The sequence below is a fragment of the Papaver somniferum genome, unplaced genomic scaffold (assembly GCF_003573695.1).
Source record: "Papaver somniferum cultivar HN1 unplaced genomic scaffold, ASM357369v1 unplaced-scaffold_107, whole genome shotgun sequence".
Taxonomy (NCBI): Eukaryota; Viridiplantae; Streptophyta; class Magnoliopsida; order Ranunculales; family Papaveraceae; genus Papaver; species Papaver somniferum.
In genome coordinates, this window is record NW_020619603.1 from 13,733,626 (window position 1) to 13,749,278 (window position 15,653).

Here is a 15,653-nt window from a genome sequence, read left to right on the forward strand (position 1 = left end):
ATTAAGTGCATACGCTTAACAAATAAGTATAGCTTAACCAAAGAAAAAAAACGTCAGAACCATAGAGTCGAAATAGAGTAATTGGATAAAAGCATACGTGAGACATATTGCATAATTTTTTGTATTTATTTCCGTATGTATTAGTTCTCTGTAGTGGTATTGGGATCCCTTTTAAAACCCAAGCTTAATCCCAAATATAAATAAATAAGACAGTATCAATGGAATGTTTGATTGAGATCTAGATGAAAATGACAAGTTCGTATATATGTATGTATCCAGAGATCTTATGGAATACTTTGAACAGCTGATTGTTTGGCTAATCACGCCTTTTTCGCTTCTTAGTTTCAACTGCGTGCATTATTTTGGTACCTTCTTCTCCTAGTTCTTTTAAAGAAACAAAGGTGTGGTAGTGAGGGAATACTTGACAAAATTGTTCCTTGAAATTTGGCAGCTCTGTGGACATGGTTAACATTTTTGAGTCATAAATATCAAAATAGCAGGGACCATAACCTGTATTCAAATAGTTGTAACCGTAGCCTAAGAGACAACCTTGCTTCGAAAATGATAACGGTATGCTAAATATAGCAATAAACTCTTTAGTCCAACCCCATGACGGGTGCTCTTTCATGTCATAATTATCATTCTTCTCTTTATACAGCCATAGCTCGGAAAACATGTACTTTTTGGTGTCTGGATTGTAGTATCTATGAGCACAAACTAAAAACCCACCCAAAACTCCAAACTCTGAATAACTGGCGCCTGCTGGCGAAGGAGGTGGTGAAAGATGTTCACGAAACTTTTCATCAGCCAAATCAAAGACTAAAATCATCTTATTTTTTGGGTGCATCCAATCAAGAGCTCCATTCGCAAAGGTACCATGTCCTTTGTAAATGTAATTATATTTGAGTCTGAATTTCCCAATGTGTCTCCAACCATTGCGACTGCCAAGAGTGTAAACCATGACTACCACATATTCGGGCTCCTTATACATTAAAACAACTTTGTACTCATTGGTGGAAGGAAGATAACCAAATCAAATCCACCTATCCATGCATCTTTCCATACACCGACTTAGAATTGATCTTAGGCTCAGGAAGATGAACGTACTCTTTTGTCATGGGGTTATAAATACAAATACTTTCTTTCAGCGCCCTTAGACATATCAAACCATTAAACGAACCAACATAGGTATACTTAACGTACTTAGATGGAGGTGTTAGATTGATCCTTCTAATTCTACCAATGGTGTCTCATGATTTTCATTGTATTCAAAATAGTAGAGTTGTTCATCCATAGCCAAGGCAAGAAAACTCAACTTACAAGAATCGGTAGAACAAGCCGCCGAATGACTAATGAGACGATTCGAGTGCATCTTAAAGAAGAATGGGTGTTGAATAAGATTTCTCAATGTTTTAGACACTAACTTGCAATCTAGAACTGAATCAGCGGGCAAACGAGTGAAAATATCAGATATAATATCTGTCGGGAGATTGTTGAAATTATCCATCACAACTCAACCCTTGTTGCTGTTCAAGAAAGCAGGAAGCAGCAAGCAGGACTTGGATAGAGAACAGTAGTTTTGTATTTTAAGAACGGAATATTTATAGGGCCGATGGAAAAACCAAATTCGGATGTAATACAAGAAAATAAACCTCATGTAGTCATACACTGACCAACCCATGAATAGAAGTTTCCATATATTTAAACCCATGTTGTTTTAGCGTTGACTTTCAGCTCAGATCAGAAGCAGCAGCGGAGACTAGAAATTTGGGTTTTAATTTTCAGTTGAAGAAGACTTCAAATTGGAGTTTAAGGTTTATAACGAATTGCATTTGCAAAATTGAAGAGTTATTCTACACTCAAATGGTAATTCGATATCTTTCCATCTGTTAATTCAGGGTTTTCGAATTACAAATTTTGGGGGTTTTCTTAGGGTTTTACTGTTAAGTTAATAATGGAAGAAGCTGTGAATGGATTATGTAGATGTGTCACTCTTTTTCAGAATTGGCAAGATGGAGCTGTGAATGGATTTGGGTTTTCCAATGGGTCATACTGCTATGGTGGGTACCTGATTGTTCACTCTTTTTTTGATTCTTATTCTCAACCTTTTCGATATATCTCTTACGTGGCAATGAATGAACTGATGTCTGATGTTGTGTAGGTCTCAAGGACACGGCTATTTCAAGATGAAAATCCACCAAGAAAGTCAGTCAGTAAGCATATATGAAGTTGTTATCGTAAATGGTATTGCTTAATTTTCTGCTGTCAGAGCACGTCCTATCTCATACTGATGTCTCCGCTATCAGTTATCCGAAACTTGTAGACTCGACCCGTGACAGTGGTTGGACCTGTCCAAATTGCAGAAATATTAATCTCTCTTTTGGAACAGTTTGCAACATGAGAAAGTGAAGTACCCCTAAACCGGGATCACATGTTTGTGCTGTGTTTTTCCTCAAGTGTTTGGAATTGAAATTAAAATCAAAGCAGATGTTGAAGTAAAAGGATCAAGTAAATCGTTCTTAGTTGCATCTTCAACAACAATGAACAAGAACAAAATCGCACAATACAGGGGATGGTGACTGACACAATGGATATAAGAAGAATGTTGCTTGAAATACAGGGAAACCGTCAAAGCACTCCTGAGAACCATCAAAGCACTCCTGAGAACAGTCAAAGCACCTCTTGAGATGATTGTTGAGGGACCAACAGTTGAGATGTGCATCTCTGTTTCTTTTTTTAGCTTTATGTAAAATCAAGTGGTATCGTGTTTTTCTTCAGTTTAGAATTAGCTTTATGTTTCACTTTTGAAATTTGTAGTGGTATCATTTCTTTTTTTCAGTTTAGAATGTTAAGTTTCTTAATTAGTGGTGTCATTTAATGAACAATGTAGATATTTTCTATTGATGATTTGCTTCTTTTCGAATAAATTTAGTAGTCTAACTTTGATGAATTACAATTTCTGAGTAAATTTGAAAAACATGAGACCTACTTTTATAAATTTATAATACAACGGATAATTCCTTCCCAAAAATTTGAAGCTCTGCGTTGCAAATGCGTATATATATTCCACGATTATAAACGTGGCCCATATTATATTTGTATCAACAAAACTTATGCGTGGTAAATATAATTATTTATATGACATAATAATAAGTAGTATATAATTATTATTCACGATGTTATTACGTGTTGAAAATAACATATATTAGCGACGGGTGTATCCGCAGCTTATGCGTCAATTTTATAATGCATTAATGCGTTGAAAATAAGGATTGTTTGTGACATCTTCAACCGTTATACATAAGATTTATTACCGACGGGTGTATCCGATGTGTATGCGCTCATTTTATAACGTATTAATGCGCTGAAAACAAGGATTGTTTGTGGCATCTTCAACCGTTATACATAAGATTTATTACTGACGGGTGTATCCGCTGCGTATGCGCCAATTTTATAACGCATTAATGCGTTGAAAATAAGGATTGTTTGTGGCATCTTCAATCGTTATAAATACAAACTTTTTGTTACATACACGAATGTCACATATAGGATTTTTCAGTATAAATGAAAAAAACAGTATTTGTGACGCATAAGCTATTTGTGACGAAGAAACATTTTTGTGACACAAAAAACTATTGAAAAAACCTTCGACATAAGTGACGCTTTTAGCGTCGGTTGGATTATTTGCAACACCTGTTTTTATAACGCACTTCCCGACAGCAAAAAAAAACGTCAGAAAAATATATTTGTGACATAAAATCAAATATTTGTGACCATATTTTTCATTGAAAAAACCATGTTTTGTTGTAGTGAAGCAAGGAATGCAACATATTTTAATTTGGATGATAGAATCAGTAGGTTACCCGATGCCTTGGTTCATTATATCATGTCTTTCGTAGATACGAAGAATGCAGTCCAAACTTGTGTTCTGTCGAAAAGGTGGATTGATACTTGGAAATCTCTACCTTTTCTAAAATTCGATAGGGATTCATTTTCAGAAGACAGAACAGATAGTTTCATAATGTTTGCAGACATGGTATTGCTTTCTCTCAGAGAGGACTTTGATATTCAGATGTTTACTGTGCATTGGAAGAACTCCGCATATGATGATTCCGTGATGATGAATGTTATTAGATGGAGCCTTACTGCGGTTGAGTATAATGTTGTAGATTTAAGTAAACAGATCGATCAACTGCATATTACGGCGTACGAAATTCCTCATCGTCTCCTTAATTGCAGATCACTAAAAAAATTGATAATATCCGCGCACGGTAATGCCAGATATGTAGATATTGTTTTACCAGGGTCAATGAGTTTACCTCAGCTTAAGTTATTGTTCTTAATTGGATTAGCAATCTCCGATGTAGAATCATCTAAAAGGCTCTTTTCAAGTTGTCCAGTTCTTGAAACTTTATTTATAAGTAATTTTGACATACAGACTGATAATGCAAGGAAGTTGATTGTTGATTCTCTCAGCCTTAAGAAGTTTGAGTTTTATGATCATCGTAGAGGTCGTTTGCCACAATATGATACTACAGCTATCATTATCAAGTTATGTGCTCCGAATCTGGAAGAGTTCAATTTCAGATCTTTGTTTACAATTAATTATTGTCTAGAAAACTGTTCTCCACTGTCCAGGGCATATTTTGACATGACACTCAGAAAACAGAAACGAAATGAGAATACAGAAACATATGAAAGTCTTCACCGGAGAAAATTCTATATGCTAAACGTATGATGAAATTCCTAGGAGCTGTTTCTATGGTGAAAACAATGAGATTATCATCTGGTTTCCTTGAGGTATGGGTGCTTCATCTCTTCCATGAATTAACATACTTGTAAAAATAGTGTAACCATGTTTTACCGCCTCGTCAAATTTATGAGACAGGCAAGGGTGTTGTAGCTTAAGTACCTGACTTTCGTTACCTATAAAATGTTCTTAGCTTTTATGATGTTACATCTTGGCTATTATGATGATTGTCGTTTTTGTTTTCTATAGGTTGACACCAAGTATTGTCAAAAATTTGTTATTCTGAACTAGTATGTTCTTCCTCTCTTGAGTAGTCTTGGGTTAGCTGCCACATTATTTTTGTATAATATTCTTTTCTTTCTCAAGGTTCTCGCACAAACTCCTGACTTAGTAGACTGTCGTCAACCACCTCGCTTGAATAATCTACAATGTTTGATACTGGAAATGTGGTCTACAGGAGGTTGCTTGCGGGCTGTAGCATACTTACTCAAGATTTCTCCTAGTATAACTCATTTGGTTCTTGAATCGATGGAGGTAATATTTAACCAAGCCAGTCGTTTTTTCAATTTGACCTGCGTTTTTGTTCCAACAGTTCTAATACAACATCTATGTTTGCATCCATCTGATTTGGCAACATTTGTTTTTATGAAACATCTTGATTTGAGGTGTTTTTTATTTTATATTATTGTCACTAAGTGACCTATCTGTTGTTGTGATTGTTTGACTATAGTCAAATTTAGGGAACATTGAAGATGATTGGGAAGCAGGATTGATATTGCCAGGAAAGTTGTCACACCTCAAGCTTATCCGGATTAATGATGCGGAAGAATGTGATGCGGAGCTCGAACTTTTGAGTTTTTTATTCAAAAATGCAAAGGTTTTGGAAAAAGTTGTTGTATGCTTTGGTTCTAGTGTTGGCTCACCTGATAGAGTAACACAAGTTAAGCAATTTCAGGATAAGTTAAGAGCACTGCCAAGATCTAGTAGTGTTAGGTTGCTTCCTTTTGTTTTTCTTTTGTCTGCTGGCAATGTCTTCATCTGTGAAAAAGAATGATTGAAATGCTACTTAAGACAGCTTCAGTGCTAATTAACCTACAAAACCTCTAGCTTTCAGTTAATACTTTTGTCATTTTGTGTCTGTTTCCGTAGTAGAACTATGCGAGGTTGTTTTTAAATTTGCTGTTTTGATCTGCCTGTATAATACCATAACATAGATTCTTTTGCACCACCGTGAAAGCTCACTCTTTGCCTGCATTTACTACTTATCTGGTGAATATAAACGAAATAAGCTACTAACATATGCATCACAGTATCCCACTGACAAATTAACCTAAAAAGAATATCACCATAAGTTGAAACTAGTGTCTTACCCGTGCGTTGCACGGGGTTAAGTTAAATCAATCATTATTCATGCTGAAAATGTAGAGACGGGTCTCTCCTATAGTGTCAAAATATAGTATCCAATCACATACAACATAAGAGTACTCGCTAGTTTCCGTAAAATTGTACCATTTCTAGTGCTTATCTATTTAATTTTAGTTGGTATGGGCTTTTAAGTTCAACATTCCAGAGGATTAAACTATTGGAGGTAAATATGTGAAATTCTTTCTTAATCAAGCATTGTTAATAACACCTTCTCAGCTAAAATCATATGATTGGTATATGTGGAAGCTGTGAAAAAACATGATTCACATTCATTATGACCATTTTTATGTAATACCATTATATAGGTAAGAAAAATCATTTAAGAATCAAAGAAAACAGTAAAAAAAGCTTAATAGTACTAAGAGCAACTGCAGTGGACGACTAAACCCAAATATTTGGTCTTTTGGACAGACGTAGTGGGATGTACTATTGATCAAATTTTGATCAACGACTAAAGCCCGGACTAAATTTGGTCGCCGACCAAGACCAAATCCAAATATAGTCGAGCGTTGATATAATCTCCGTTTCACAACGGGTGTTGATATAATCTCCGCTTCTCAACGCGCGTCCGTAAAAAATTCGTCCAACGAACAGGCGGGTATATAAACTTCGCCTGTATGGGACGTTGATTAAATGCACGCCCGATGGGGCGTTTGTGAAGTTAACGCCTTAATGGGGCGTTGATAAAGTGTACGCCCCATGAATGATTGAACTTGTACAGAATTCAAATTTGAAGTGTGAAAATATTGGGGAAGAGCAAATATTTTGCAAAACACATCCTATATACACTAGCCCTAAGAAGAATCAAATGTGAGCGGTGACTTTACGTACGCTTGTCACTGCTCATAAATGAAAATGAGTACAAATTTGAGCGGTGACTTTACGACGTTTACGTACGCTTGGCTTCGAGCGGTGATTTTACGTACGTCTCATGGGGCGTTGATTATACAAACGCTTGGCTTCGAGCGGTGACTTTACGTACGTCCCATGGGGCGTTGATTATACAAACGTCCCTTTTCCCGGCGTAAACTATAAGAACGCCCCATATAGGGCGTAATCTTTACCAACGCCCCACGTCGGGCGTAATATACGTCTTAATTGGGCGTAATCTTTATCTACGCTCCACAATCAAACGAACATTATATGTTCGCTCGACTAAATATAATCGCCTACCATTACGCCACACGACGTCCTAAACTCAAATTTGGTCTTTTTTTTTAGTCTTTGGTCTTTGGTTATACTCGCACCACTGTGGACGCTCTAAGCAGGAAAATATTCAGCCATTATCCTCACAATCATAGGGTCCTGTAAGAAAGTTTACTCCATTTCTACACCGATTGCTTAATAGTAAATCTTGAATGAAATTCATGGTATGCAAACAACATTTCCAACTTCTTCTCCATTTTGTATTTCTTTTTTAATTAGCTTATTAGAAAATGCTTTTACCAAAAGTGGGTTCTATTAGGCACATTGACAGTTATCCTTCTAACAACTACAATTGTGCATTATCATTTTTAAACACTGCTAGATTAATCATCCCGAAAAGAATAACTACGAAAGTAGTGGAATGAGCCAATGAGATCTCACTTACCTAAAGCAAATTTTTGAATACTTGCCCGTATACCACTTACTAAGTATATCCTTCGCACCATATTCTTTGTTTTCAATTGAAATTTTCAATCCACTTGGCGTTGTCGTCCCCGAGACTGCGACATAAACTGTCCATGAAAGAAAATTGGGTTCGGTAGATAGATTCCCAATATTGTTGGTACTCTGACCCTGACTTTTGTTTATCGTTATTAAAAATCATACCTAAATATGAAACTGTATTCTTCTTAGGATAAAAGGTAAGTGTGTTTCTGTGATAAAAGGCAGCACGACACTTGGATTTATTTTTCTTGTAAGCATTATTGGTCCATGAAGCTTCAATCGTAGCACATGATTAGGTACTCCTAATACTTTTGAGTATTTAGTATATTCTTTATTATATAATAATGCCTCCGCATTCTCAAAGTCATAAGACCAAGGACTTATTGATCACGAACTTAGAAAAATGTGTTTTTATTTCGAAGCATAGACACCAAGTCATCCCTTTATCTACTAAACAGTTCCCTTCGTTGGTGTTAAGATGCATCTTTCCCTCGGGTAATTCTTAACCTTAAATATATGAATCAGTTCATGCTAAATGACCCCAACCATCTTTTTGATGAGATTCTCATCACTCTTAATCAATATGTCATCGGGTATCTTAATCCAACTTGCCCCTTCTCCCTGCATTGCTTTTGCTGGTAGTTCCCGTCTCCAAGATCCAAAATCCACCTGCTGAATTCAAACATTGATTTTTTTCTCCGGGAACGACGATTTCCACTCAACAACCTCATTCTCTCTGACAACTCAAATACATGGAAATGCTTCCATACTTTTTGACATACTAATAAACGCATCAATAATACTTTTACGGCTTCCACCTCGAATAACTGGTAATAATTACCCTAATATTTATCTAAAATCACCTCCTAACAGGAGAGCTTTTGCTCTAAACAATTTTCTTTGCTTGGATTCAGGACATCTCTCATCATTCGCTCTAGAGATTCAAAAGCATGTCTGTGAATCATCGGTGCTTCATCCAGAAATTCTTATTCCATCCTTGCATATCAACTCTTCCAACTGAGTTCCATGACTAACATTGCACGTGGAATTGCTTCAAAGTTATTGGAATTTTGAACCGAGAACATACATTCATTTCTCCAGGAAACAACAATGACGCTATATCGGATGATGCAACAGCCAAAAAAATCTTGGATCGCAGTTTTCTGCAGATAAGTTTTCCGAGTGCCACATATGCGAAACTCGCAACCGGTACTTCTTGATCTTTTAGTCCAATCTATTGCACCTTAGATTTTTTGAAGTCCTGTGCCGCAAATAGTAAAAGTATTAGAGGAATAATGAGTAACATATGCTATTCTTAAGTATACACCCAATGATTCATACACATTACATTATATTTCAGTTTAGTATACCTATATGAATTTGTGATATACCCAAGTTTCAATAATATATATATTGATGCAGGTGAGTATATGATCAAGTACAGGGAATATGAATATAAAAAACTGAATCAAATGAGAAAACTATAGTTTGGATTCTTAACCACAATCCAGAAAAGAAGTCCATAAAAATCTACCACAACACAACGAAGGGAAAAAAATCCCAATTATAAATTGCCTTGAGAGCCTTGGGAGTTGGCTTTTGGTTCTGATTGTTTGTAAATAAGATTTTTCCTTTGTTAGTTATGGTGTAGGAGCAGACCGTATATCAGCATCTTTTTGACCATTTTCTCGAGGGTTTCTGTAGATCTTTTCAGAGATATATAGGAGCGAAGAAAGAAAGGAAGGGATGAAAAGAAAATTAGGGTTAGATACTGTTTTGTTTCATACGTTTAGTGGTGACTAATCTCCTTCCCATGTACATCGGAAACTCTCTATTCTTATTGGTAGGGGGGCAGGACCTTTAGGTGCTTAGCCCGTGCGCTGCACGGGCCTGAGTTTATATTTTTGGGATATTAAGTGCTCTTTGGTGTACTATATTTACCACGGCTTTACATCTTAGTTCTTGAATTTGTTGTCAAGGTCCTTCTGCCAATTAGTATAACTTTCAAATGGAAAGCAATAATGATAGGCATAAAGTTAAAGATAAGTATGTTGTTGCTAAACAAATTCTACTGCACCTGTCACTTGTGCAAAAGATGGGAATTACTATAACCTTTCAAGGATGCCACATAAAAGAATTTATTAATTAAGACTCAGCATGTTCACAGAGAAGGATCTACAAACTAAAAATTTCATCGAGTAGGTTAATGTAAAAGTAAATTGAATTCTTACAGGAACTCTAGTTAATTGCATCTCAAATTATCGGAGTTTGAGATATGTGTGTATGATTCTAGTCGTAGCTTCTTCATCTTCACAGCTGGATCCTCCTCAAGTATGTTAACCGGAACACCTACCATCTCACAACCTCCAGCTCCTTCTTCTAAGACAGTCTCTTTAACTCCTTTACTCAGAAGCATTATGTCCTGGTTGTTTATAGAGTTCATAGTCCATAACCTCTCAATATTATTCCATATAAAATACCATAAGAGTCAGTTCCTAACATACAGATAACTGGTCGTGTCGTCTTTCTTCTTTCAACTGAAAATGGATTAGTATTAACATATCTTAAATAGATGCTTCAAAAAGAAGTAAATATTAGATGTCGAAACAGTCCCAATTCAGTTAGGTGTCATAACTAATGTTGCATCAGAAGCCACCACTCCATTTATCTCAGCCATTTTCCTATAGACTTTATTACATGAATCTAATTGTCAACCAAATAAATAATACAGAAGAGATCATTAATTTTGTTCCACCTTCCAAAATATCAAAAACTAATCCGTGAACATTTCAGTATAGTTAATAATGTATATTCTATGGACATTTCCAATGATGATCAAATGGGAATAGGTCTAAACATACATTGAACTAAATTCTCTTTAACTCTGTACAAACATTGAAATGAAAATAGAAATAGAGGGTTCGAGATGTATTTGGGGATTTTAGATATTTGTAATTTTTCCTTGCATTAAGATGAGGTCTAACGACTATGGGTTTACATGTCGGGGGAGCATAAATTTCAATAACAACAATTATGTTGAACATGTAAGTCGGTTGGTATTGAGGAAATTTCAATTACAACCGTACCAAATCAGCAGGTCTGTGAGTTGAATACTTATATAATTTTTTTTATCTAATTGATATCTAATTGAATACTTATATAATTTTTTTTATCTAATTGATATCTTCAAATTTAAAGCTGGTTCTCGTTAACAATGAGTCCATCATCAATATCTTGATAAGAAAAGCAGCTTTTAAAGCTGATTCCTTATGTATTGTTGATTCCTTATGTTTTTTCCTAAATGACATGATCCCAAAATCGTGCAACCTATTTGCCACTTCCAACACACCAATCAGAAAAACGTGTATAGAGTGCACAATTTTTTTAACGAATCCACGGATAGACCATAGGTCACCGATGCATGTTTGAAATGTTTACAAAAAATAACTACCCACTATCGACGACACTAAAAGTCCTTGTCTTGTGCAGAACTCAAAGAATATAGTACTTGTAGTAATAATGGAAAACAACTGCACTTATATGTCACCATGACCAAGCTGCTAAGTGAAAAAATGCACAAAGAACGGAAAATTGCTTCACTCTCTTGAGATTTATTAGATATATTTTGGTAGTTTAACATAACGAATTTGAAGTTTTTTTAAGGAATTAATAAGCATAGCTTTGAAGTTTTTTAAAGCCTACATTGGTGAAGTTTAAGAAATGTTCCTATAACTTATCAGAGTAAAACCCAACCATTACTTAGATTAGCTTCCACAATCTAGTAAACCTAAGTATTCATAACAACCAGTACTTAGATTAGCTTCTTCAAGAAAATATTTAGAGATAGCTATATTTCAAGGGTATGTTCCATTCAGAGAAGAGAGCTACATCTTCTTGGCTACGGATCACATTTACCAAAATAAGATAACAAAGAAATCAATCAAAATAGATCCATGCCTTCCAAAATCCTGTAAACACTAACTAAGAAACCCATACTAAAAACCAGTACTTAGATTAGCTTCCTCAAGAAAATATTTAGATATAGCTATATTTCCAGGGTATGTTCCGTTCAGAGAAGAAAGCTACATCTTCCTGGCTACAGATCACATTTATTAAAATAAGACAACAAAGAAACCAATCAAATTAGATCCATGCCTCCCAAAATCCTGTAAACACTAACTAAGAAACCCATACTAAAAAAAAAATGAAAACAACAACCCATAATCATGTTGTGGTTAGAGAGGCATATGGTGGACGAAAATCAAATTCTACATGCAGAAGTAAAAATTAAAAATCGGGTTTATGATAACTATAACTATTGTATATATAATAGAAACTTCAAGTGATCGATTCCAGAATCAATAATAATCTCAAAACGAACTGATATAATAAAATAAATTCAACAGAGCGAAAAAACAAACCGTGTTTGCTATCAAGTACATATCTATTATGATGCGCTTCGTCTGTCGAAGTTTATTCACCATTGAGAGAAGAGAATAAAATTAGGGTTCAGGGCCATTTTTTTTTCCTTCAGTAAATGTAACGAAAGAGAAGAGAATTAGGGCTTGGTTATGTGTAGTGAGTGTTGTTCACCGTACGGGTAGATGTGTAGTTGAAATCACTAAAACTTCATCTTGTCATTCGATCGTTCAGTTTTGTTGTGCAACTTCAATATTGCAAAATAGGAGGAAAGAGTGACGAATAGTAAAATTAAAAAAATGGATTATCATATCCAAAAGAGAGAAATAAAGGGCTTTACTTTGAAGAGTCGTATCCTTTGAATTATCCTGTTGAAACTGCTTTTGCAAGAACAACTTTCCAAAAGGCGTATCTATTGCATTCAGAAATGAACGGTTATGTTAAAATTGCATCCGTTGAAAAATAGTACAACCCTTGATTATTGTGTTTTCCAATGGTTGTATCTTTTCCTCTTCTTTTTCGTGTGGAAATTTGTTAGTGACTGTTGGAGTTGCCGATTAAGGGTGCATATTAGATTTGTGACTAATGGGTTAGCCAATTAGATTACGATGACATGTAAAGTTAACGCTGATGTGGCTTTATCAAATGCAAGAGTGATCGTGGCGTTGACATGTGGCGATTTGGGTCTCTTATTATAAAGAAAGATCATTCATGCAATATGATACAGAAATTTGGAGTAAGAAGAAATCGAAATCCTCATAGTATCTTGTCATACTCCTGAGTACAAAAACAAAATAAGCTATTCAAGTCTAAATTACATAAGCATCATAGTATTCCACAAAAATTGGATCAAGTGACAAACGAAGTGCACATTTAACAAATCAGTATAGCTTAACCAACCAAAGAATGCTAAAGTGTAAATAATTGGATAAAAACAGAATAACGGGAACTCCGAGTACAATAATGAAATACGCTACTAAAGTCAAAATTATATATGGAAATCAATATAGGCTATATAAATTGATTAGACAAAACAGACTAATGGTAACATCACTTGGAAATGTAAATGGAGAGTTTCATTGAACGAATAATGTCCACAGCATTAGAATTGCAAATCGGATCTTTGTTATCCAATTTCAACATGCAGCAACCCATGTTTCTTCAATAATCTAGAGGAAGATTACCAGTTCTATACTTCTATGTACCCCAGAGATATCTTTGAATCATGGCCAGCTACTTTTTTTCCTGATCATGGCCTTTTCGCTTCTTAGTTTATGCTGACTGCACTATTTTTGTACTTTCTTCCCCTAGGTCTTTTAAAGAAACAAAACTTCTCTTGTGAGCGAATACTTGACAAAATAGTTGCTTAAACTCCACCAGTACTTTAGAGGTTAAAGTTTTTGGGTCATAGACCTCGAGAAGGCTGGAACTGTAACCTAAGACATCACCACTCTTAGTAAATGCTAACGGCCTGTGACAAGCAGCTGTAAACTCTAGGCTCCAACCCAATGACTGGTGTTCTTTCATATTATAATTATCTATCTTCTTTTTGTATAGCCATATATTATAACATGAGAACTGTTTAGTGACTGAACAGAAATATCTATGCGCACAAAATAAAACCCCACCCACAACTCCAAAATCTAAAGAACCGTCCGTTGGCAAAGGAGGTGCTGCAAGATGTTCAACAAAGGTCTCATTAGCCAAATCGAAGACCAGAATCATCTCTGCTTTTTTGTGCATCCAGTGAAGAGCTCCATTCACAAATATTCCAGCAGGTTTATTATTAAGATTATCAAATTTAAGATAGAATTTTCCAATGTTTCTCCAACCATTGCGGCTGCCAGGAGTGTAAACCATCACCTCTACAAAATTTGGTTCTTTCTTTACCTTATCAACTACTACAAGTTTGTACTCATTAGTTAAAGGAAGGTAACCAAGTCCAATCAATGTATAGTTAAACCGACTAGAATTTCTCTTATGGTCGGGAAGAATAATATACTCTTTTGTAATGGGGTTACTAATAAAAAATCTTAGAGGCCATTTGTTAAGACATATCAAACCATTAAACGAACCAACAAAATAGGAAGACTTAGATAGAGATGTTAAGTTTGATCCTTGTAATTTCATCAATGGTATCTGATCATGATTCTCAATATATTCAAAATAGTAAAATTTGTTATCCCAAGCCAAGACAAGAAATCCCAACTTACTAGAATCATAAGCCGTTGTGGAAGATTTAATCAGACGGTCTTAGTGCATCTTATTGAATGATGGATGTTGAATAAGATCTCCATGTTTTACATACTAACATGCATTCTATAACTGAATCAGCAGGTAAACAGGTGAGAACATCAAATATGATCTCTGGTGGGAGAATGTTGAGATTATCCATGCAAACCCTTGCGGTTTGAATTGAAGGCATAGGGTTTGAACTTGTGAAGATTACAAATAAGGGATTCGAAGTTTATTTATTCATCACCCTAAAACCCTTATTAGGCCTATTCGTAACTTCAGAATATGCAACTTCAGAATATTGATGTCCTGCCCATTCTACCCTTCGGGGACGGCTGGTTCTCGGTTACTGGGTCAATTCATGTACACATCGTTAAGTATAACTGACTGCCATTACACTGCGAATCGTAGATACCACAAAAGTTAAAATACTGAACCATATGTTAAAAATTCTAGGTTTAGTCCTAACAAAGTCAACCAAGGTCACCGCTAAGTCTAGGTGAAAAATCCTCATAACTGAACGAATTCCAGACTAAACGTTTAAAACCCTGCGTTTGAAAACACATAGCTAGAACTAGGTAAACCCTGTGTTTGCAAATAACCAAAGTTAGAATTAATTGGTGACCCGGTGTTATATATGGCAATTTTTATACTGCCATAAATAAACTCATATATATATATATATTTGGAATTTCGTTATTCCAGCAGCCCTGATTGCATGGATAATCTAAACAAAAAAGGGGTTTCCATGGATAATTTAAACAATCTTCCATCAGAGATCATATCGGATGTTCTTACTCGTTTACCCGCTCAATCAGTTCTAGATGGCAAATTGGTATCCAAGATATGGAGAGATCTCATTAAGCATCCATTGTTCTATAAGATGCACACAAATCGTCTCATCAATCATTCCGCAACATCAGCTTATTCTACTGATTCTGGTGAGTTCGGTTTTCTTGCCTTGGCTGAGAATAAAAAGTTCTACTATTTTGAATATTTTGGGAATCGTAAGAGACCCATAAGGATCAGTCTAACACCTCCAATTCAGTACTATGAATATACCTATGTTGGTTCGTTTAATGGTTTGATATGTCTAAGGGGGGTGGGAGAGAATATTTGTATTTATAACCCCATGACAAAAGAGTACGTTTTTCTTCCTCATCATAAGATCGAT

General features: G+C 35.3%; 2 protein-coding genes across 2 annotated transcripts; one reads left to right on the forward strand and one right to left on the reverse strand.

Annotated features, from left to right (window-relative positions):
• The first annotated feature begins 3,886 nt into the window (after positions 1 to 3,886).
• Positions 3,887 to 5,804, forward strand: LOC113328130 (F-box/LRR-repeat protein 13-like). The gene is made up of 3 exons (XM_026575220.1): positions 3,887 to 4,732; positions 5,117 to 5,284; positions 5,481 to 5,804. The coding sequence occupies exons 1-3, from the start codon at positions 3,887 to 3,889 to the stop codon at positions 5,802 to 5,804; spliced, it is 1,338 nt and encodes a 445-aa protein (XP_026431005.1).
• A 7,712-nt stretch (positions 5,805 to 13,516) lies between these two features.
• Positions 13,517 to 14,104, reverse strand: LOC113328131. Its single transcript, XM_026575221.1, has one exon. It carries the CDS (start codon positions 14,102 to 14,104, stop codon positions 13,517 to 13,519), a length of 588 nt encoding a protein of 195 aa, XP_026431006.1.
• Positions 14,105 to 15,653: the final 1,549 nt, after the last annotated feature.

Excerpts from the sequence above, each read along its gene's own strand:
- LOC113328130 (XM_026575220.1), top strand. The coding sequence starts at position 3,887 with ATGTCTTTCGTAGATACGAAGAATGCAGTCCAAACTTGTGTTCTGTCG. Across the intron at positions 4,733-5,116 it reads GAAAATTCTATATGCTAAAC|GTTCTCGCACAAACTCCTGA; the intron begins GTATGATGAAAT and ends TTCTTTCTCAAG. Across the intron at positions 5,285-5,480 it reads TGGTTCTTGAATCGATGGAG|TCAAATTTAGGGAACATTGA; the intron begins GTAATATTTAAC and ends GTTTGACTATAG.
- LOC113328131 (XM_026575221.1), bottom strand. The coding sequence starts at position 14,104 with ATGGTTTACACTCCTGGCAGCCGCAATGGTTGGAGAAACATTGGAAAA.